The sequence below is a fragment of the Trachymyrmex cornetzi genome, unplaced genomic scaffold (assembly GCF_001594075.2).
Source record: "Trachymyrmex cornetzi isolate Tcor2-1 unplaced genomic scaffold, Tcor1.1 scaffold16, whole genome shotgun sequence".
NCBI classification, from domain to species: Eukaryota; Metazoa; Arthropoda; class Insecta; order Hymenoptera; family Formicidae; genus Trachymyrmex; species Trachymyrmex cornetzi.
This window is the reverse complement of record NW_017296201.1, coordinates 4,826,580-4,851,693: the sequence shown is the minus strand read 5'-3', so window position 1 is coordinate 4,851,693 and position 25,114 is coordinate 4,826,580. Positions and strand designations below refer to the sequence as shown.

General features: G+C 36.0%; 2 protein-coding genes across 4 annotated transcripts in view; one reads left to right on the top strand and one right to left on the bottom strand.

Annotated features, from left to right (window-relative positions):
- Window positions 1–2,109: 2,109 nt before the first annotated feature.
- Window positions 2,110–12,095, bottom strand: LOC108758682 (uncharacterized). 3 transcript variants are annotated; one of them, XM_018503750.1, is made up of 4 exons: window positions 12,085–12,095; window positions 6,427–6,431; window positions 5,209–5,606; window positions 2,110–3,760 (listed from the first exon to the last, which is right to left on the bottom strand). In XM_018503750.1, the coding sequence occupies exons 3-4, from the start codon at window positions 5,601–5,603 to the stop codon at window positions 3,046–3,048; spliced, it is 1,110 nt and encodes a 369-aa protein (XP_018359252.1). In that variant the 5' UTR covers window positions 5,604–5,606; window positions 6,427–6,431; window positions 12,085–12,095; the 3' UTR covers window positions 2,110–3,045. The 3 variants fall into 3 exon arrangements, with proteins under 3 accessions (XP_018359252.1, XP_018359250.1, XP_018359251.1); XM_018503748.1 differs by lacking the exons at window positions 6,427–6,431; window positions 12,085–12,095 and adding an exon at window positions 6,259–6,412; XM_018503749.1 differs by lacking the exons at window positions 6,427–6,431; window positions 12,085–12,095 and adding an exon at window positions 6,263–6,412.
- hwt (SH2 domain-containing adapter heavyweight) overlaps window positions 11,717–25,114 on the top strand; it is an 85,876-nt gene continuing 72,478 nt past the window's right edge. Inside the window, exons 1-2 of the mRNA XM_018503568.1 lie at window positions 11,717–11,721; window positions 12,893–12,962. Of these exons, the coding sequence (XP_018359070.1) occupies window positions 11,717–11,721; window positions 12,893–12,962 (75 nt within the window). The remainder of the gene's footprint in view (window positions 11,722–12,892; window positions 12,963–25,114) is intronic.

The following is a 25,114-nucleotide window of genomic DNA, read 5'->3' as shown; positions in this document are numbered from 1 at the left end:
ATATTTTTACAATGTTTTTCCAATAAGAAAAATTTCTATTTTGATTTTACTTCCTAATTTGCTTTTTAAAAAAATATACAATTGCATAAAAATCCGATATTTAGTTGTAACATATAAGAGGTACTTTAGATCTACCGAGTCATCATTTATCTAGAAATTTTTTGATTAATTTGAAGTCAATTTTTTTCAACAAAAACATTGAGAGACCATTAGCTTTTAAGTTGCGCAGTTCAAAAGGTTTGTTGAGAGAAAATTAAGCTAAGAGCGTGGCAAATACATAGTAATAAAATTTTATCCTTTATTAAATTTTAAATCGACCTCATTCTCTTTTTCTCTTTTTCTTGAAGAGGCTTGCAATCTGAGAATTGGTTACAAAAGTATTTAATATAAAAAATCGAAAGACAATAATTTTTTAATTCTTTCTTTTCTTTTAGAAAAATTTAATTTTAAACTACAATAAAACTATACAATTACAAATTGAAAGATAAATTGTCAAATTTTTAGAATGTACATAGTGACAACAAAATGTGTTATATTCCTATCGTTTTATTCTTAAATATTACGTCCTAAAAACTTATAGCTGAAAAAATGTTACAGGTCCGAGTTCTTATATAAAGTCTCGTGTCTAGATCTAGTCTGCAACGTTGTCTTAATTAAAGTTGGCTGACTTCTGGCTTGTTGCGTCTTTCGCGCCACTCGTCAGGCTCGTCCCCAGGGGTGCAATTTACTCGCATCTTCTCCTTTCATCCCTTCACTCAATCCCTCGAAGCAGCCGGTTTTAACTTGTCGTGTCTGCATTTATTTCACCTAGCTTCTTAAATACACGATGACGAGGTGCCGTCTTATTTTACATCATCTAACGCTGATCGGCTTATTAATTTATGCGAGAGAGGTTTTAATGAGGAGAAAAGGCCATTAACTTTCGTCTGATAATCACCCCTTATCCATCATCAACTTTTCCTTTCGCGTCGCTGTTTTACATAGAAATAACAAATATGTATATTAATGCAGTGTCACGTTTTTCTGATTTATTGAAGTAGAAAGCGGACGTTTTTTTTCATTATAAATTTAATATGTTTCCTTAATTGTTTTTATTTATTATGAAAAAAGTATGAGATCGCACGCGAAAGTACTTACATAAGAAACGACGAAGCAAAGCCGAACACGCATGAAACAAATTTAAATAATTTTTTATAATATACAATCGCGCGAAATAAATTTATGTGCGTGCAGAAGTAGCAGATGTTTCAAAACAAAATCAGTTACAATAAAGTATCGTCTTTAAGGTGCGCAATCTCTTTGTAAATCGGTTAATTAAAAGTCAGCGAATAATCCGAAATGCAATTAGAGAAGGTAAAGGGTAGCTATCGTGGGGTTAGGCATTGTCTTGAATAAAAATCACCCCGATTGTTTCTGAGCATAATTTAAAATGGCATTCCCTTTTTGTACGATTATAAACCTAGGTCTGATGTGGCATCCTCTTTAAGGCATTCGCTGGTCAGAGGTCCTTCTTGGTCTTTACCATGTAAAACAGTCCCTGCATCCCTTTGTCCGTCGAAGCAGTGTCGAACGTTAAAGTTCTGACCAAACGAGATGACAGGCCGCTCGAATTGTATACGGACAAGAGTTTCTTTGCGACACGATCCGTTCGATATTTATTTAGTAGGAACGAAAGCATACTTCACCCATGGGACCGTCTCAGATTTTCATGGCGCAAGAAATAGATTTCAACCTTCGTTTCCGTTTCCACAGAGTGTCGCTGATATTTCAATATGATTTTCCATAAATGTACATAATAATCTAATGTAAATTTTTTTTGTAAGCAAACTGACAATAATTTTTCACAAAAAACGCCCATTCAAAATCGTTCAAATGTTGCAAATATCTGTAAAAAAAAATTATATAATTTTTTTCCCCTTTAATTCTTCGGAGCCACTTTTAATGTGGCGTATCCGAGTTTACTTTTACTCTACTATGTTGTAACTTTTATTAATAAAGCTAAATTTTCTCATTATTGTGATACTTCTTGATGTTTAGCACTTTGGTTGAAAAAAAAATTATTACATGTTCATTTTTCTGTAATACTTTTAATAATACTAGTGTGGTAAATATGTGATAAAATGATATATGTAGCACCGAAAGGTTAACTATTATACGAATAAAACGACTACAGATAAAATGGATAAAATTGCGCAATTTGTCTTTGATATTGATATATTTTATTGACTTCGAGACATCAGGATACCATCTATAATCGCGCATCGAGACAGAATTGCGCGCCATCCTTTGCTCATGCCGACGTTATAAATGGGATGTTATAAACGTGTAAGTGTCGTTTCGTCGAGCGATGGTGATGCGGTCGTGGGCGTACAGGGAGACCCACCATTAGCCTGCAGGTGTTGGATATCCCAGTCACGCCATCACTCCCTCATTCCGGACGATCATGCTCAAGATGATCCCCGGAACGACAGGCGGAAGTCTCGCTATCTCGCGCGAGAACGGAGAGTGGCGGAGAGAGTAAATAATCCTCTTCTGTATTATCCCTGCGGGTTCCTGAAAATTGCCGTTAATACGTTCTACAAAATCGCCCCGCATCTCGGCACCGTCGATAATCAGATTCGCTTTGTTGTTTGCTAATTGTTGTTATCTTGACGAGCTCGACTCGCAGCTTGTTACCTATTAATAGAATTGTCGACTCCGTTCGTATTGGTATCGACACTTCAGTTATTCGTTCAGCGCTACACAAGGGAGGAATGTACCCGTTTCCAACTAGCATTCCATTTAATTCAACAATTACGAGAGGAAACAATTAATTTCCACGTCTTTGTGTTATGCGATTCAGAGATTGAGAATGATTGAGCATGTTGATTAATATCTCCCAAAAGACAAATCGCAATTCAGAAAAAGATATTTTGTAATCTCGCTCTGATAAACATTAGCGTGTGGCGAAAATTACACTAAATTGCTGAATATCATTAGTTTAGTTCGGTATCATTAATGACAAGCAAAAAATTGTAGTACTCACGAGAGTATCTTAAGATTGGCTTAAATATAGCGCTGCATCCATGGTAATTCCTTCCTGTAATTACATTTATCCTCATGAATTTGCTTACGATAACGTTTCGGTCTGACTCGGCAGCCATATTCGGACCACCTGCATTCTACTTGCTCGTCAGGGTCTAATTCTGGTTGCGCGGAATAATCGAATCTGTCTAAGTTTCCTTGATGGCTCTTGTAGTTGCATTTCTGTTCGTGTATGTACTTTCGCCTCCTCGGAATATTCACCATGCAACCATGCTGCTTAAACTTGCACTGCACCAATTCTTCGGGATCGCCGCCATAATCGTTATCGGCGATCGTCGAGGATGTGAAGCCGTCGCTTATATCGTTCGTATTCTGGAATGCATTTCCTTCATGGCTCTTGTAGTTGCATTTCTGCTCGTGTATATATTTTCGTCTCCTCGGAATATTCACCATGCAACCATACTGCTTAAACTTGCATTGCACCAATTCTTCAGGATCGCCGCCGTAATCATTATCGGCGATTGTAGCAGACGCGAAGTCATCGCTCATATCGTTCACGGTTTGAAACATGTCCTTGGTCTTGTAGACGCAATACTGCTCATGAATGCTGCGTCTCCATGGTACTGTTCGTACCCTGCATCCTGCTGCAGAGTACGAACAATCTATCAAATCGTCATGACTATGATGAAGGTCAGTTGGCATGTGTTTCTCCTCCAAGTACGGTCGAAACTGGCACCTGAAATTATGATTTTAACATCAGCATTAACTCAGCAAAACATTAGCATTAACCCAACTAAACAGAACCATAATTAATTGCTAGTTACAATTTCCTGTTCAACAATATATAACTGTACTGTGACTCGTGTATTGTATTAGAGAAAGTTATGATTATAATATATTACACCTGTTTTATATTAGAGCAGTGATGCACAACTTGTAGCGCTAATTAATTTCTTACGACCCTCTGTGTCTGCTCATAGCCAAAAATATAAAATTATATTTTTTTTTATTTTAGGCAATTTATCAAAATAATAACATTTTGCGTAACATTTTCATTTTTTAGATGTATTTTAGCAAAATCTTTAAGAATTTATATTTGAAAATGTAGCCTATATTTAATAAATAAATAACATCTTTGTCTAAAATATTTGATTTTTACAAATTATCTTTATTTTTTATTTCTTTATTGATGAGATAAAATTCAAAATTAATCGTTCTCATAATTATTTTTACCCAATGTGTACGGTCGTGTACAATCATCAGAATAAATAAAACTGGAATAAAAAAATAGATAAAAATTGTATTTTAATATTTTAATAAAGAAATTATACATATACATATAATAATCATATATGTATAATAAAATTATATGAGTAATATAGTGAATTATATTATGCCAAATAGACATTGTGAAATTGACATTATGCGGCCTGCAAGATTTTGATATATCTAAAAATAGCCTTCAGATTAAGAATATATTGGCATTAACGTTCTAACATTGACAATAACTCGAAAATTTAATAAATTCTATTTATTATCTGAAGACATATGTAAAACCTGAAGTCGATTCTCTATCTAGTTCACGAGTTATCCAATTTAATTTTGCATGAGTTCTTATATGGAGTATCCCTGGTGGAAATAAATCGCTGAAATCGCTGAAATCGCTGAAAATCGCTGAAAATCGCTGAAAATCGCTAAAATCTATATCAGTTGACTTATTTTAATATAATTCATACTGAAATAGGTTAATTGATATTAGATTTTAGCGATTTTCAGCAATTTTAGCAATTTACTTTCACCGAGCGCAGCAGCATACCATATTTCCACTAATTATATCAACAAAATTATAAAGAAGCAATATTGCTAATTTCGAAAACTTTGTGTGAGAGTAAATAAAATATTGAGCAACGTTTCTAAAAAAAATTCACATTTCGCTATGGTTCTTCCTTTTTCGATCATCATTTTAGATCTAATTAATTTATCATCCAATGAGCGTTCAGTGATTCTTTAGTATGATTGATTTCTAATCTAGATTAAGTTAAAGATGACGGGTGTTTGCGCTACTCTTGTTAATATCTATAAGGCTCTAAAAATGAATGCATGCAATTCATGTAAAATGCGATTGACAATTTATGGAAAATTACAAATTGATAGCGATGATAAGAACAAAGCTTTTGTTTTCACCTCGACTCATGAAGCATTCGCAGATGCTCTGGTATTTTCACCCAGCATCCTAGATAAGAATACGAGCAGGATTCGAGACGCTGATTTTCAGATGGCATGGACGGTTCCCAAACTCTCCTTTCGTAGTCCAGAAAATCGTTCATCGACGGCGCGCTGGGATTATAATCGTCATAACGACGCAATGGCTGGGATGTGTCCTTCTGTGACGGCAGGATCTCCACATCCAACGGTGCTGCGCACGTGAAGCAGTTGTAATAATAAGGCTTGCAACGGTGGCATACGGTGTGCCCGTTAATACACGAGTATCTGGGCGTCAGTTCCATCTCCATGAAGCAAATGGGACAGAGACCCTCGGTCTTGAAGCGCTCGTAGAGATTCGGATACAGAGTATCCATGACCTATCGAGGAGGCGGTTATTTAGTGCTATAGTCCTTCGGTTGTCCTTCTTATCGGTCTTTCGGACCGAGATTGAGACGAATCTACTTCTCAGCTGAGTACAAGCAAAGCCAAAGAAAAACCGGCCGCTCGCTCTGTTCCTACCGCGAGAAGATGAAGAGAAATTACTCCGTTGGTGAGACTCTTTCACTCGCGTAGAAGCGCAAGCCAAGTTGCTCTTTTGCTATGAAGATTTATGTGCAATTCAATATAGAATAATGGAGGACTTAAGAGAGGCGAACGAGGGTTACGGCTAAAGTGCAAATAGGATTAGGACGAATGCGCGGCGTTAGTGTGCCCGTTCAGAGATATGACCTGTGATTATTTAATCAAGTGCCTTTTGAATTTTGTACCTGATAACGATCACGAGAAAACATTACCGATTCTCCGACATTTAACTGATATCCACGCACACGTATGATCGACGACTTTTATAAAAGTTTATTTCAAATATCTAATCGTAAAGAAGCGAATCTTAATAATTATAGAGAGATCATTAACTCTTCTTAGTTATTATTATCGTACATATTATTTCATACCATATGCCAATATTTATTATGCAATTCGACGACTTTTCTTAGACCATTGAATTTTTATTAATGATAAAGATACTACTTACTTTATTTCCACACGAGATGGAAAACAGAGGCAAGAATTACACGCGCGATGGGGAACGGGGAAAAAAAATAGCCGGAGCGACACGTACACTTCTGAAAGCACAGGCACCGTGTGTCATCGTCAGCCTGTCACCGTTCCCTTATCTGCCGAGACCGATAGCGCGACTTTATCTGATAAAACGTTCCGCTCATGATAGAGAACTGCTTCCACGTTTTGCTACGCCAGATAAAACGCTCGCGCTCGGGAGGGACAATATGGCAGGAGAGGAAAAAAAATGCTTGCTCTCGTTGCTATGCGTTTCGCGTCACCAAATGGTAACCGCCGCTGGTATTTATTATGCTCGTTACATATGCAGATAAAAAATTGAGAATATAAGGCGGGCGTGCTTTTTCGCCGGCGGGTCGTTTTGCACGCGCCGTGCTTGGAATTAATTAACGATTATTCATATGTCTCCGTGATATTGCAGAGCGTCGCAGAGATTTCTCGCGATTTCTCTTCGCGCACGAATTCCTCGATCAAATCAGAATTGATATTTTCCTCTTATAAATTCTCAACGGACAGGATTTCCCGTCGGAAAAAAATCGGCTTTGAATTATTTGCTGACGCCGTCGATAAAATAAAAAATACAGAAAAATCCGAGATCTCATATGTATGGGATTGAAAAAATATCGCACTTCTCTGCCAGACGAGTCAACGCATGATAGAATAGAATCATTTCATATAGCATCACGTAAGCGTTAATTGATGACAGCTAATTATATATGAAAAATTGGCAATACGCGCAAACGTAATTATGATTGCGTCGCACATATTACGCACTCATGTCACGTATCGTATTACGTTCGCTTTGGCGATGTACAATCTCTAAATTAAATCTGCGATCACATGTCACATCGTTATATATCACTGTGAAAATTTCTGCTGGCCTCGCGTTATTTAATCTTGGATACGATGAACCTGGAAGCGTTATCTGCGCGACAGTAATATAGCTTGCAAACGATGGGATATTCAGCAAGTACGGAGATACCTAGTAGTTGTACGGAAATGGATTTTCTCGATTTAATGAATATAATTTCGATGGCTAATCGAATGCCGCAACCACTCTATTAGGAAAGTATTGTCGAGTTAATTAATCGAACGGTTAACGTAATGTCGAAATTCGATCATTATCGCCGGCGGAAGTATATATTTATATTACATTGATGTCGCAGATGAATTTTTAATTGCTTCATTTTTTATTGGATTACATCATCTTGTTAGTCAGATCGCGATTTTGATAGAGGAGAATAAAAAAGCCTGGATAAGTCATAAAATTTTAAAATCGTAAATATAATTGCAAATTATATTTAACGATGAGAAATGAAAAAGTTGTTGGAAAACCAGGAAGAATCGGATCGCTTGGTCTTTGAATATCCGTGAATATCCGCGAATAACGAGACCAGATACTTTCGCGTGATATTTCACACCGGTTCCCTTAACGACCGTCCCTCATTTAAATCCCCGCGCGTACGACGCATCAAAGATACGACTGAACGACCCTGCCTACCACGAGGGTAATACTCGCTGACCATAAGTCACTTATGTAAATCTGCGAGATGGAAACACGCGTCGGGCAACAGTGACGGCGTGCTGACTACGAGGAACCCCAAATTCAATGCAACATTCAACGTTCTGCTACGATTTACAAGTTTTTTAAAATTTACAAGCTTTTACGTATACACTTTGTCTTCGTAACTTTTAAAGAATTGTTGATAGAGATTGTTGAATAGATACGGTACCCTCTATAAGTTTGGAAATACCCTGTGTTTTTCAAGAAAACCATTACATGATAGCGATCTATATACTGAAAAAAAGTCAATTTTAATAAATATTTAGTTAAATACTGCCAACTAAATATTTATTAAATACAAAGATATATTTATTTGATACAAGAAATGTTAATTTAATTTAGTAATTATTTTTTTTTACTGAACAAATATTTATTTACTGTAAGTAAATGTTTAGTTGGCAGTATAGAACTAAATATTTATTAAAATTGACTATATTTTTTTCTCAGTGTACATGTTTTTGGTTTAAATACATCATATGATGTCTAAATGACGATAAACATTTTTATCTAGAACATATATAACAGGTTTCCTTAGATACTCCAAAGCTATCGACCAAAAAATTCAATGTGAGTAAAATTTCATGGACGGTAAAGTGTTGATAAGCGTCGCTCGTATCAACATTTTACAGTCTCCGAAATCTTATCCATATTGATTTTTTTGCCCCGATGGCTTTGCGTTTTGGCTTCGAAGCTCAAATTGGACACGTCTAATCTATAAGCTTATACATGCCAAAAAGATATCGGAAAATTATTTCACAGCATCGAAGTGCTCAAAGTTGAATTTCGCGCTTAGGTCTATTGTCACTTGTTTTGCAACGTCGTACTTGCGTGCGTTGTATATACACATCACAGATCGTTTAATTGTAGTTCAATGGTTTCTATAAAAGTGGTAAACTATTTGAGTTGATCGCAAGTCTCAAAAAGATGACCTAGAGAGAAAAATTTTTTGCTCATCATATATGCCCCTTCGAATCGAACAATTTTCTCCTTTGGTATTTTCTCCTATTATTCAAAACAACAGAGATATTTTAGATGATCAAGTTAAAGGAAACACCCTGTAGATAATGTATGTACTTTTATTTCGTCTTTTTTCAATTAAATAATTATTTACAAATAAAAATATATCAATTTTATTATGTATTTTCCTTAAATTACACACTTTTATGATGTATTTCTAAATTCATGGAGGGTACTGTAATAATATTTTTTAATTCTTTTTTTTAGTTTATTTCTTATATCTTCATAAATTAATGCACTCGCGAGCCGCGGAAAGATCTGAGGGAACTGTTTAATCATTTTTCCTTGCACCACTCAATTCACCCTCTAACGTACCGGGAGAGGGAGAGAGGAAAGTATTCTGGAGTACAGATACGGCACCGAGAAACGGGACGAAATAAGCCGGCGACGGCAGCTTGGTATTCGAGCACCCCGAGCCTCCTTCTTCCCAAGACGTCAATTTACTCTTATTACCTTTTTCGTAGCGATATTGCGCCATCAAATTTTTCTGGAAAATCTCCGCTCGCGATATTCGCGTGATTTCGTCCATCGCGTCGTAAATGGTTTTGCTTATGGTCGCCCTATTCACGCGACATGATTATTTATGCAGCCAACTTTGAGGTCAGGTTTGAGGTAGCTCATTACGTTGATTAAAAGGATTATCATCATCTTGACAAAGTAGGGCTAAATGTCAGGGCCAATGGAATATCTTGCGGTTTTTGTATTCGCTTTTTAGCTCGCGTTTCTACTTCGAGGATATACATTAATGTTACATGCATTTTATATGCAATACATAAATTATAAAATTAGAAAAATATTAATAATAAAATAGGGCGGGATTATTCCGTCAGTTTCAACTTTAAAGTAATACGAAAATTTACGATTGCAAACAATATTTTTTTGCAGTGATGTGCTTACGATTACATTATACAATCATGATTGCTCTTTGAGAGCACAAGCACAATCTTTAAATAATCAACGTGTGCTGTTCAGAAACATAAACATTATCGCGAGAAATGGACGAAAAAGTCTCGCTTTACCCTATATTATTAATATTAATACCTTCAGCATTTAAAACTGCGGTTTCGATTAATTATACGGTTTCGATGCCTGCTGTGCTGTAATAGTCGTTTCTGAAACTGCTGATTTATCTTTCGTATATCCTCCATAGCGCTAGAGCTATCCGCACATTAGCCTCCTAATCTCCAATCGCCCCAAAAGGTCGTGCAGCGAATTTTAGCGAGCAGTAAAGCATTCCTGATCAATAGAGGAGACTAACGGTCGTTGTGCAGCTTAATCTCGCGACTGGCTTTGTGATTGATTCGAGTATATTTCCAGCTTTTACGCAGAGCATGATCGATCTCACTCGAAATCCCATCAACAATATAGTTGTGATGACCTGATTAGCTTTTTACACGAGGAAATTATTAAACTCTTAAGATAAGTAATAAAAATCGGAATAAATTGCTTCCCAATTGAATCAAATGCATACGTTGGCGAGTATTTTTCGGTGGCTGATCGCGTTTCAAATTGAACTTTTCAATATCCAATAACATATCCACCTTTGTAGCACAAATCAATGCGCAATCAGTCAGTCGAAACAAATTCCCTTGCTTATAAACACCGCTTTTTCTTCTCGAATATCTGACTATGTGCGTGAGGGCGGATTCGAACCGTGCAATATGTCGCATAATTCGACCATTCCTCATACTACCTTTGCGTGAATTCGAAGGGAACAGACTTCAGCATCTGTAGACACGCATGTATTGCTTGTAGTTTCATAAATACGCGGAATACACACAGCTCCCCTTATACGTAGCTAAAGCGAAGTCACGGAATGTAAAATCGATTTGGAAGATATCAGGATCTTGTTGTTTGACGAGAGGGTAGACGCTTTTCTGGAATTGATGAATGCTTTCGTAAATTGTTGCCATATGCCATGTATTACGTGAGATAAAAATCGACCAGGAAATCTTACAATATTTATCTTCCACCACAATTATTAATAATGTACAAGACGTTTCTGGGTTAAACCGCCAAACTTGAAATATGAATTTAGGGTCCTAAAATAAATAAAATTTTCCTCTAAACGTTTGCTCAGAAACGCTTTGTTTAAGAGATATTAATTTGATATTAATTATTAGATATCAATTATTAAACAAAGAAGTCGATATCTCATTGAACCTTTGTGAGAAAACTTAGAGGAAAATTTGTTTTGAGTTTTCCTATAAATTAATATTTTAAGTTTAGTGGTTTAGGAGCATCTTGTACATTTAACTCGTGTTTACAAATTGTGGTTTTTATGTTTACAGAACAGAACACGCGCAGCGAAATTTTTTGCTGTTGAAAGTTGCTGTAGCAAACTCTTTTCAAATTAAGCGTTTTCGCGTACTGCCGGTTTGTAGTCTTCTTCAGAAGCAGTTGAAAGCTCGACCTGCTTTCTCGCGCGGTAATCTCGCGTTTCACAAAGGAAACTTTTGTATTCACGAGTATGATAATGTCCCTCCATAAGCCTTCTTCGCACCTGTGCAGTCAGCTGCGAGTGTTTGCGTCACGAGCTTGTAAACGAGTGGATGTATGTGAGTACCTGAGGGATACACGAAGCTTCGAAAACGCCACGCCGGCAAGCTGGTTTCAAGATCGTGCAAAGATCCAGGAATAATTTTACATATTTCAGCGCGGCTTGCTGCGACGACGATGAACAACAAAGAAGCTTACCTGTTGTCTATGTCGAGGCGAGGAGCAACTCAATGTATGCGAAACGCTTTTATCCGAGCGCTACTCCGATAAGATTTATACGATCACGTGTTTGGCTCGATATCTATTATCTGTCCGCGTTGCGTCTTGACAATGTGGTGAGCGGCGGATCCACGATGTGTTCGCGCTCAGGTCGCATATGTTCTTGTCAAGCTTGTCAGTCTGACAAATCGATTATATACACTTCATTTGAGATTTAGCGACACAACGCACACAGTTTCAGATTCTATATTAACGTTTTTGCTTTTAATTCTTTGGCAAATATTTTGAAACTGTGACGTCAATAATTAAAAGTCTAAATTTTACAACGTGTAAAGAAAGAGAAATTATTGATAAACAAATAAATCTATAAAAATTAATTGAGTGGTACAGCAAACCTATAACTTACTGCGAGAATTCAACATCTACAACTAAGAAGATTTGATAGTTTAACAAATCGCTAATGTTGTTCAGTTGTCAACTTTGCTATTTTAACATAGAAAATTAACTGTCTGTATATTACGGCTGTAAATTTGCTGAATCAATGAAATTTTTAGCTGTTATTTTTTCCGTGCATATAAGTTTAATAGATTCAAGAGCTATTAGATTGACAACCCGTAATCCAAAAATATACTGACATTCCACTATTTTCACTGTAAAAAGTGTAGTATTTAAAGTGTTTACGTTTAAAACATTTTTGCAAAACAAACGTTCAATAATAAAAGATATTTTAATTTTAAACGTTTTAGTATTTTAAATCCACACACGTAGTGTTTTGTTTATTGAAAAAATTTTAAACTAAAACATTTTTAAGTGTTTAAAAACTGGAGACAAGAATAAAACATTTTAATATCTTGAAATTAAACACTTCTTTTACAAGTGTTTGTAAAGAGAAAAAGTTCATCGTAAAGAAGAAAATTAATAGAAAATTTTGCGAATCGATAAAATGGGAAAACCCAGGATATAAGTTGCTTGATGTCGCAGCGCCTACAAACTTGGCGCCACGTTTCAAAGCCGAGGGTAAAGTCTCGCCAGCAGAGAGCTCCGTTGTCGGGGGCGCGAAGTCGGGGATGCAATCGATTGCGATATATCGCAAGCACCCTCGGCGCCGGGAGGGTGGCGGCGCTTGCGCCCCAGTAAGCTCGTGCGGATTGGCCGGCGATGATGTCATACGGTGCTCCCCTAGGTCTCTGATATCATCTGCGGGCTTTTCTGCAGTCCACACCGACCACTCGAGCGGCGTAGCCGTGCCATCGGAGATATTGCCACCTGTGCTTAACATTCACGCAGTGCTATCCGATCTGCGCCGGCCGCGAGCCCTGAGTCTGAAGCCCCGTGGCTGCATCCAGCCGGCAGAGAGGTGAGTCCATTTCAGCTACCTTCCGAGATCGTGCTGCTCTTCTCTGTATATTCCCAGACCGAGCTAACGACGCGACGTTTCGTCACCGCACGTACACACGTCGACCTATCGGTGTAAACATACGTTCATCTTCCGCATTTCCGATCGTATTTCGTTCGATTGATTCATATCCAATTTTGGTCTTCGAGCATTCGAATTGTGAACCAGCTATGAGATGCTGGCAATTTTGATCATACCTCGAAAAGTGATTTAAAAAAAATTTTTTTCCGGGATTGAAAAGGTTTTACAGATAGCTCTCAGGAAATTATGAGTTTTTTTTTAGAGCTACAACGCTATCTGTAGCTATCTGCGGTGAAAGCAGTATTTGCAAACACGTGGATGTAGTGGTGCAGTCCTGTCAGAAGAGCCGTTTTATTTTTGCCGGGGAATTTGCTTCGGTGTGAAATAATTTTGATGATTATTCTTTCTGCAACATTGAAGAAATTATTAATCTGCTTCGTTGGCAAACTGCATAGTTCGATAATCTTTAAATAGTATTAGACTGACGTCGAGACATATTCTTTTTCTTATTTAAATTGATTATAACTTTTTCTTAAACACGACAGAAACATTATATATAAATATGTATTTATATATAAAATAATCAATATCTTTTGTTTGTTAAATTTCATGAAAATCGCCGATTTGCATTGTCACAAAATTTATCTTGTTCGCTCCAGTTCGCATTGTTAAAAATGTATGCTGACCCTAGGTTGAACAATCTTTATTCTCGAAAATGTTGTTAACCACTGGTAAAACAGCGTACGCTGATGAATGTTGAACAAACTCGGATCTCGAGGGGATAATTGCGTTGGCGTGTTACTACAATGCATCCCAGAGCGCTAGCTGCGTTTCACTGAAACGTCAATGAGAGTTTGTACGAATATATAGGACAACGATCTACAGAGTTCAACTTCCTCAGTTTTGTGTTCACACGAGCAACTTTAAAGCCTGTTTGCGAGATGTTGCATGCTGGCAGGAAACTGCGGTGAGGTACCGCATTTATGGTTCTCTGTAAATATGGAATGTGTGCACACATCTACGATATGTCGAACGAATTGCCGGTATTTTGTATAAACATTATTTTGAAAAGATTTTCTTTCTTTCTCTTTCTGCTCTCTGATATATTGTTTCACAAAATTATTTATTATATTTGATGTACATAACGTGATACAAATAGAATACATTTTAACGAAAACATGATAAAATTAATCGCATATTATAAATAATATTTGCGTACTTGGATAGCCTAATATATTTATCAAGTAAAGGCAAAAATATGTTTTTAAAAATATGTTTTAAAAGAAAGAAAGAAAATGATTTAAACAAAGAAAATATTAGAAGAAAATATTTTAATTTTGGGCACAAATGGTAACAACTGATTGTTACAAATAATGTTTATGTTAAAAATGTTTTTTATAATGATAATTAAAACATTTTTATATTATTAAATAAAGAAAAGTATGTTTTTAAAGTTAAAATGAAGTAATATTATATTTGCACGCATTTTATAATTATTTTACGATAATACCTTTTTTAAATATAGATCTTTTGTGTGTGTGTTATTTGTTAACATAAATTGTCATTGTGCTTGTGGATAGTTAAAACTGTAACAAATATTATTAGTCATTTTTGACGACAGAATGTGTTAATAGTCAAGAATATGGAAATATTACGAATACTGTGTCCAAAGAAAAATTTTTTTAAAAAGTAAAAAAAACTTTACTGCCTCACTGTAAAAAGAAGTATTTAATTTTAAAATATTAAAATGTTTTATTCTTGTCTCCATTTTTTAAACACCTGAAGATATTTTAATTTTAAACTTTCTTAAAACACTATGTGTTCGGATTTAAAATACTATGCGTTTTTTACTTTAAATGTTTAAAAAATGGGGACCAGAATAAAACGTTTTATCTCAAAATTAAACACTTCTTTTTTTAGTGCTACACAGACACATACGTGAATTCTATTGGCATGTATGTGTGTGTGGTCTCATTTGAGCGTATCGATTGTATCGTGCAAAACTTTCTGCATTCAGATTAGAGTTGCTTAGCATTCAACTACTGAACGTTCCATTTGGCAAGCAATGAAACTTTGAGCCCTTGTATCAAGTAACAGCGTCATATAGATTCGTGCTTCCAAACCGCAGTTCAACCGATCCGAAACTGAAACGTGTCAAATTGGAATCAAAGTTTTGTTTCTTTGTTTATTTCTAATTTCACGTTTGCAACGTATAAGATATATACATATCACATTAATTTATATATCTTATGCAATGCACATCCATCTAAATTATAACTGTAATAGTAAAAATTGCGCAATCCCTAATCTTAGCATTTGTGCTCCTTTAAAAAGAAAACGCATATTGAACGAATTATTGAATCGCATTAGTATTTCTCTTTAATTCGCTCTGAATTTCTCACAGAAATTTAATACTGGCCAATTTAATACTAGCCAGTTCAATACTGACGAACAGTAATTAATTATTTACAATTAGTTTAAGCATTAAAAGCATTACTGTTTACTGTTTTTATTATTCCAAATAAGTAATTAATTACTTTTTCAGTAATAAACTTGTCAGTATTAAATTAATTGGCCAATATATTAGATTTCTGTAAAGGATAAGATAGATATATAAACAAAGACGTTGATTGATATTCCAAGCCCTCTAAGAAATAATAACTGACAACAAAAAAGGAAAAAAAATTAAAAAGATAGCAGCGCAGAATAAAATATGTACAAACAAAACAAAACAAATTAATAATAATAATGGGAAAAAAAACAATTATGAGAAGGAATGAAATAAAGTCAAAATAAACGTAAGAAAAATAAGAGAAGATAATGATAATAAAGATCTAGAAAGAAAGAAAATTACAGAGAGAGAGAGAGATCGGTGTAAATCAAATATTACCTCACTCTTTTTAAACTAATAATTATACAACTTCATAGGAATGCATGGTCTATACCCCTATTATGTCTACAATTGAAACGTTATTGTCTTCACATGAATAGTTGGTAATTAGGTAATTCGGTCACACGTAGTTACAGAAATGCACGCTTTGTTTCAGTGAAACCGCGAAAGTTTGAAAGAGTAAAATAATGTTACACATATTTCAATACAATGGCATGAAATGGTATTATCGTCTTCTCTTTGTGTTGGGAAACGTAATTTATTGATGTGTTTTCGAATAAAGTTAGCTCTAAGCGTAATTTCTTTTCCAAAGAAACTTACATAATGCAATTGTTGTTGCGAAAGCGAAATGACACAAATTCTGCAAATTCTTGTTAAATTATTATTTTAACTTTCTATGCTATTATTTTAGCTTTCTATTATTTTTAAACTGCGAATGGTCCTTACGCAAATTATAAAATATCACATTACTTTTATCCAGTGCAAGTATTTTAATCGTACGCTATATAATAACATTAAACTGAATAAAAGGAATTTTAGGATATTGTTGGAAAGCGCGCTTTTCTCATAGCATCTCAAATATTATAGCGTGCAATTACGTGTATCGCAAATTCCAATATCGAAGTCCCATTTATAATATGGCAAACCTTAAATACGATCACTATCGATTTGAACGTCATAAAATATTGGAGACTGGAATACCATGACATGATTGATGAGTTATCTTTTTCACAGATTTATAATTGATTGATTTTATTACTTTATGATTTTTATTGAATTTTATTATTTCACAACTAATAAAAAAAAATTGCAAGATATCTATAATTTAATTAAAAATAATTAATTCTAATAAATTAAACTTCAGAAAAATGGTGACAAAATTTATGTAGTTGCCCGAAAAAAAAATTTTTTTAATACTTTGATTTTTAAAGCCTTATTCTACTTTTCAAAAATTGCAAGTATCTATAATTCAATTAGAAATAATTAGCTTCTGACAAATTAAACTTTCGAGGAGAAGAGAAACTATTTAATTTATATTTTAGTGCTTAATATAATTAATACTTTTGAATATCTTGATTTTTTAAAGTGTTATTTTTAAGTTTTATGCTAAGGATAAGTCATAATTCGTATTTTTTGTATTTTCGCCAAACAAAAATTGTTAGTGCATTGAATGAAAAAAGTTGTGGCTAAAAAGACATCCGATGGTCTTGGAATACACTGTGCATGTCAGATCCTTTATACATCGACGGTGAAAGTTCGCACCATGGGAATTGCGCGATCCTTGGCTAGCCTAGTGCCGGGACATATTTATAGCGATGTGCGTGGGGTCTACGTTCAGGAAAGGCGACGGAATGGCGAGAAAGAATATTTGTACGACACACGTATATACACGTATATACGCGAATGTAATGCGAATAACGTTACAGTCAACTCTCACCCTTGGCACGCGAAAGCGCCCTTGTTGCGTTTCGGGAATGCCACTCTCCTCCTCCTTCTTTTCACGGCGATTCGTTTTAACTTGTTCCTTCCTTTTGTGCATGGTGCCTCTCTGCGGCACGCGTTTTTGCGGTTTGCTGCCAGCCTTCCTAAATTCGTTCGCGAACTTTTGAGCGCTCGAGCGTTAAAAAATTCGTAGTGCCTCTCGAAAATTGCGTCGCTTTTTTCCTTTTTTCCACGTTGTTATCTGTAATCGGGTAGGCGGACTGAAAGGGTTCGTATTCACTCCCCCGCCCCCCCCCGCTATATACTTCGTGAGTTTCAATGGGATATAGAACTCGCAATTGTATTCGGCGATGCAGATACAACGCTGAATGCTGTAAAACGTAATTTTTGCGAAACCGATGGACAGATAGTTATTGTCCTTTCGAGACTTTTAGATATATGTATGTGTTTACACGCGCAACAGGAAGATATATCAAAAGAGAAACGATTTCTGTTATTTATATCATTTCGTAAACTATTATACTCTTCACATATCATCACATCCTTATTTCGCGTTTATCTTCGCCAAACGTGGATCTAGAATAAGAATAAGGGTCAAGATAAGAAATAATTGCGTCCTTAAGACGGCAAATGAGGGATAAGGTAGGAGAGCTTAATGTATTATCTCTTAATAATGACCGATTTGAACGAAGCAAGTATGAATAAAAAGCGATAGACGAGATATGGAATCAGGGACAAAGGAGAAAATGTGAAAGAAAGTAAAAGGGATTGCTATGTAGCCAAGTTTTTCTAGCCAATCAGAAACGCAAACATCGGGGCGCGAGGGATAAAGAATTTATTTTCTTCTTGTCGTTGTCTAGCGTTCCAGTTATCAAAGACGTTATCTTTATTACATCCCTTCCCCGTTGTACTTCTGTCCTCCTCCCGCTCTTCCTGGTTCTAATCCCTGCAGTGCGGAAAGTTGCTAGGAACTTCACAGATTCGTCAAATCTTTATACGTACGACGTAGCTCGATTTGGCGTGATTCCAAACTTGCCCCAGTGGCTTGTCGATCCTTTTTCTAGCTTTTGAACATAAACGACAGGAATAAAAATAGTTGAGTTCATTAATCGAATTCATAAAAACTCATAAAATCGATATAAAAGAATAAAGTTAATGGACTCCTTATTTTTAATATAACAATAAGTAATAATAACGAGGCGATAGGAGTCGTCGCTAGAAGTATTAATAGTTGCGCAAAGTGTCAAATATTAAAATTTACTACATTAAACTCTATGTTACATTAATTTAAAAAACCTGATCTGAACGTTTCGACCTAAGAACTGTAATGGTTAACAATTTTTGTCAAGGAAAACTCTCACTCTCATTACATACGTGATCACGAAAATATGCAACGATGCAACATATATATTTTCTGTCATCATTTCTGCTGAAGATGGCCCAAATATGAGCCGAAACGTTCAAACCAGGTTTTTTTAAATTAATGTAACATACTCTCTAAATCTAAATCAGTGAATAATCACTGATATTAGTGCCAAATATGCCACTGGTAATCAGTGAATGAAATGTGAGATCCCTAACCTATCTAATATTTATTATGTCGATATATAATAATTAATTATGTCTATATAACTAATATTATTATATCTAACTAACCTTGTTTTAGTGCATAAATTCAGTGAATGTAGTATTAGAAGATTGAAATTAACATGCAAATATCAGTATTTTAATTATACGAGTATAATGCTGAAAAACATTCTTCCTTTTTTGTTGAACTTCGCTGATTATCCGGTGCCAAGTATGCCACTGGGTAATTAGTGACTATCCACTAATTCAGATTTAGAGAGTAGTGTTTAATGTAGTAAATTTTAATATTTGACACTTTGCACAACTATTATACTTCTAGTGACGACTCCGATCGATTTGTTATTACTATTATACTTATTGTTATCAAGAAAAACTCATTTCGCGATATTAATTGAAATACGAAAACTTGTGCGCTTTAATTGGAAATTCATTTCAATCTCAAGTGTTTCAATCTTTTCGAAGCATTTCTGTTTTATAATAGATTTCTAATAGACTTCCGTATAAAAGAGATCGCGCATAATAAAAGAATAATCTGCGATATAACACATTTATGATCGATGAAAGATGCACAAGGCCTGGTGTAGCCTGTCGCGGCTATTATTAGTTATTAATTGCCGCTTTTCTACATCGTTTGCAAAGAAGGATAATGACTGCTAATAGTAAGCGACACGTAACGCCCACGTGTACTTTATTGCGAAACGGCTGAATCAGCTCGCGCTATTTTAGCCAAGATAATCACGCGTGATGTCACCTCTATTGATTTCGGTGGGCGGCAAAGCGACGCAATAAAGCGCGTGAGTCATTGCGTCCCTGAGTGCAGTTGCACGGAGAGATCGAGGGGTTCGGCGCGAAATCGAAGTCTTATGGGCCAGATCCAGATTGATGTGCTCGCAAGACATCTTTAACGTACCGTGTAATTTGATTTTTCCTCGCGTCGACGTGCACTCGAATCGATCATCCGAAATTGCGATCGTCCGCTCGTGCGAGTTGCATTTCGTTCGATTTCAGTATTCCGATTGATTCGAAATTGAAACACGTATGCTGCATTGCATTGCGTATCCTACAAAGCATGGTATCATTATTTCAATCCAGGACTGTGATTGTGAGCCTGTGTTTTATTTTCACTCCGATTTATTCGAGACGCGTCTTTTACACAAGCAAAGTATTATTTTAATTTAGAATCAATATTATCTTTGTTACATTTTATTTATTAGCGTATTGTCTTTTAAACTTTATAAATTGTATACATGGTATCATCACCTTAAGTTTCTCGATTTTTGCGTCGACTTTGCTTCTAGTGTTGTTTCTTCATAGAGAAAGTTTCATCCGTTCTTCACAACACTTTAAAACATCACGTTGTGAATCAAATCTTTTAAAAAGTTTCGGATTTCTGTAACAGAAGTTTTGCTATTGCTGATCGAAGATTTTCCGACGGATATTTTACGATCAAGTAAAGTCTGTCATGGTAATTCTAGTTTTATGTTTTCCGATGAAACAACGAACCATCTGTTCCTTTTATTAAAAAAAAAAAAAACTTATATGTACTATGAAATTTGTATACAAATATAGAAAGAGATTCGTAGTATTGAAAGTATTATAGTAAAGAGAAATTCAGCATTTTGAGATTTCCACACGGAAAGAGCAATTTTGCTAAAGAATCTAAAAATTTAACTAAATACTACAGATCTCAAAATAATTTTGCTGGACTATCAAAATAATTAAATAGAACGATAAAATTGGTTGCTAAAATATCAAAGCATTGCTCGTCATGCTTAAGATTCCTTGATGGTTCAAGAAAATTATTTTTAGATCCGCGTCTAGCTAAATTTTTAGATTTTTTCGCAAAATTGCTCTCTCTGTGCAGACGATCAATAACGCGAGCACAACTATTCGTTCACAACATTCGCCTTGAAATTATCGCGCATTGCAGTTGCAGTCGCAGGGTTGAGTAATATTGCTGAGGGCAACGGCTTCTTTACGTTCCGGCTGTTTCGCTTTTGCCTTATGGATCGCGTTAAAGCGACCGAGGCATCGTGTGAGTCTCAAAAGCCCCACGTCAAGGGAATTATCGCAAAGACGACTAAGGGAGTAGGCGCGGTTATGGAAGGCTACGGGAAAGGGTAAGGCCCGTAAGAGAGCAAGAAGGTAGGCGGTATATGCGGGTGGTCCAAAGGATAGGAGGGAAGGTTGCACTTATAAATCGCTTAATCGCTGCTTTTCACGGATCAGGAACTCTAAAAAAACTTTTTTCTTACCTCCCTCAAGCCACCAACCCATCGCTCGCGGCAGAGTTTCGCATTGAGAATACTTCATGCACACGAAAGGCGATACGGGCTTTCGGCAGCGAGTCGATACATTTTTCAATAACGCTTGAAAAATCGTGGCACGTCTGTGTTTTACTGATTCCGATCGTTCTTTAAAAAAGACCCGTAAAGAAATGGGAAATGTTACGTAATTTCTTTTGCACAATAACTAACAAAGTTATAACTGACACATCTTTTTTAGGATACTTGAGAATCTCTTCTTGATTGTTGAAAAGTGCGTAATTATATTTTCTTAAAGTGGAGCACTCGTCTATTTCCACATAAATACTTATTTATTTGATTTATTATTGTTATATTTAATTAGAGATATACGGAATTATCGTATGAAGCAAGAAAAAGTTATAAAACGAAAAATTTATTTAACACACTTGAATATTACTTTTCTACAAAAATCGTGGAAAGATAATTTTCACAAATACATATTTATGTAAATTTTCTCTTTAAATCTGAATCAGTAGATAGTTACTAATTACCCAGTGGCATACTTGGCACCGAATAATCAGCGAAGTTCAACAAAAAAGGAAGAATATTAGAGCATTATATATAAATTAAAATACTAATATTTGCATATTAATGTTAATCTTCCAATATCATTCGAATTTATGTACTAAAACAAGGTTTGTTAGATCGCATAATAAAGATTAGATAGGTCAGGGATCTCACATTTCATTCATTGATTACCAGTGGCATACTTGGCACTGATATCGGTGATTATCCACTGATTCAGATTTAGAGAGTTGCTATTAAAAGTTTCAGTAACAAAAATTTAGAACTTCTAACTGTGAAAGAGAAGAAATAGTCCGATAATTTTAAATGTCAACATTTTTGAGAATACGTCCGTTTCTTTTATCAAAAGCAGGTTAAAATTTATAACATCTTTTTAATTTCCACGACATATATTTTCTTTTTGTTATTTGAATTATACTTAAATTATACATCAATCTCATTCTATCATATAATGATATCATATTAGTTTTTATTACATTTATTTTATCTCATCGTCAAATATGTATATCACAGAAAGATCGACATGCTACAAAAAAGCCAAGAAAAAACTGAAATGTCGCGATAGCTGCTGTAGTGCAGAAAAACGATTGCGCTTGGTTGGCTCGGATTACGTGTACCCGCCATTCTGTTTCCGCCGATGAATCCTGTAACCTGACAGCACCCTCGGATTGTACGAGCCAGATATTACTGATGATAATTGAGAATACGAGGTTTCATGAACGTAATGATCATCCAATGACGACTGTCAATGTATTATTCCGTTCCGCGGGTATATTGGCGTTTTGATTATCCGATTAAATTATAACACGATGGTGCATACTTATGCGCGAATGTTGCTGATCAAGAGCGGCACGTTACAAAGAATCGAACATGTACTGACGTTAAAATTACGATAGGTTTGTCGTTTTTCCCGTCTTTTCCGTAATCTTTTCTCCGCCAGCGATTTCCGACAGGCAGCTATATGCGAACGTGTGACGTCTGTCAATACGTATCGTACAATGCGCAATCATAGCTCCTGTTTCTGATCATGTGCCAGATCCAGGTTCAAGTCTGTTGGATAGCTCGTACGAAAGGGTGTGCACGCACATTCATTCGCGTATACCTGTCCACGTGCAATCGGCGAAGATTAAAGCGATCTCCGACATCGATTGCACTCGCGATTAATGCCCTGTCTGCCTCGGCCTCGCCTTTTTGTTTATCCCCGCGAAAAGCACGATTCCGCATTATCGACGTGCACATCCCTTCGTCCTCTCTTCGACCCCCATTTCTCATTATTCCGTGAGTGGATGTTACTTTTTTTCGCGTCGCAGAGAGAATGTTTTTTACATACCAGCATTTCCGACAATTTATCAGACTTTCGTTTTCGCATCTTTTCAATGATGACTTTGGTTTCCGATTCGCGCGCTGCAGCTTCGTTCGATTTGTCGATTTTTCGCGCCGTGTACTGTATGCCGAAGATATTGTAAAATTACTCGCAACGTCGCAAAAACTTCAATAATAAATTACGTGAACACAAAGAAATCCTAATTGAAAGCAGAGAGCTTGCTCGGTTCGCAATCCGCTGTAATTTCACCGCACTGTAATTGCGCTGCATTCGGATGCGTCGGGAGATATGATACGTTAATTTATTGACTCACGTAGCGGAATGAAGGTTTCACTGTCAAATTACACAAACTGGAACATCTCCCCTTTAATGCAAGAGTTATACCAGAAACTCATTAAACTAATAAATTTAATTTATTTATTCCAATTATTTTTTATATTTTGATTCTTTTGAATAATTTGATATAATTTTAATATTAAACATTTAGAAGTAGCGAAATAATGATGGGAATAAGAAAAGCGCGCAGATTCTCTGTGTAACATCCATCACAGATTTCTCCGTGACAATCCGTTATCAATCTTGCTAATGTCGCGGTCTCCCCCTCCTGATTATCATACCGTTGCCTCAATGTTGCATTGCAATGAAGCGAAATCGTGAATAACGCCCAGGTATTTGTTCCTTTGGGAAGGAAAGCACGGGAAATCGCGATGCCTCATTTGCCTTCCACCTCACGTTCCATTCTTAAGTCGTTCACCACCCTTTGTTCTATTTCGGTATTGTCAAGAGCAGCCGATTAAAGGTGAAAAAAGGACGCGATTCATTTCCCCAAACAAGCGCCGTAAGCTAGACCAGGGGATAATCGGTACTCAGAACAATCCTTTTGTGTAAAGTTCGTACAATCGATCTTTGTCGTTAAAAAAAATTTATCACAAATATATAATTTTATTTAATTTTAATTTTAATGCATTTAATAGAAAATATTTATAATAGAATAACGTAATATGACTCAAATAAGTATACGACTTTGTCTACGCTGCTAGACTAATGAAGATTAGGGAGCAGATTAGGGAGTAGCTCGTAATGTGAAACGACGAAAGTGACGTGGGCCTTTCTCCTCCTGTCTACAGCCCCATTCTAATTAAACAGTATCATAAGCACACCAAACACATTCATATTCGCGATATTCTCGTTTGTATTCTCTCTCTCTCTCTCTCTCTCTCTCTCTCCCCCTTTCTCTTCCTTTCCCTTCTCTCTTTCTACCTCTCTCTTCGTATTTTTATCATCTCCCAACTCAACTCATTCATGCATACTCGAAATGACTGGCACGTCCCAAGAGCTATTTTACAATTGGCCAGTGTCCATAATTGAAGTTGAGGGATCCCATGAAATTGAGTGGTGCTTTAAACGATCGTAAAATCGACTGAGCGGTGAGCACAGGCCTACCTTATATAGATCAATGGCACGAGAAGGGAGACTTCTGACGAATGGAGTATTCGGCGGAATCGAGACAATAGATTTAAGGTGTCCCATGGATCTTGTACACGCGCGACGTGGTGGTCAATTGCCGCGAGAAACTCGCGTTGCGCCGTCGTCAAGCAGGAAATCGTCCATTCCTTTTTTCCCCCCTCACAGTTGAGCTCATCTATCCGAGTGTATTCTGAGGATTTAGCGAGGCTCGCCGAAGTGTTTGCTCCTGCCCGGCAGGAAGGGCAAATTTGCTCAAGGGAACTCGCTGATTATCCGACGAGAGGGTAAAAAGACGCTGAGAGGAAAACCAAGACGCTTATAAATTGCTGATTAAGAGCGGGTGCTCTTGCTAATCGAGAGTGCGTACAAGTCGCGCACGTGATCTTAAACTACGGTGTTGCAGGTATATTGTTCTTATGATATAAAGTGAATGTATGAATAGTCATTTGTCCGTTTTCTCTATTTTAACAATTAGAAACAGAGAATTATGCTAGGAGCTAAGTAAAATTAACAAGAACGTTATATCGGTAGAATCACCAAAGTTTAAGAT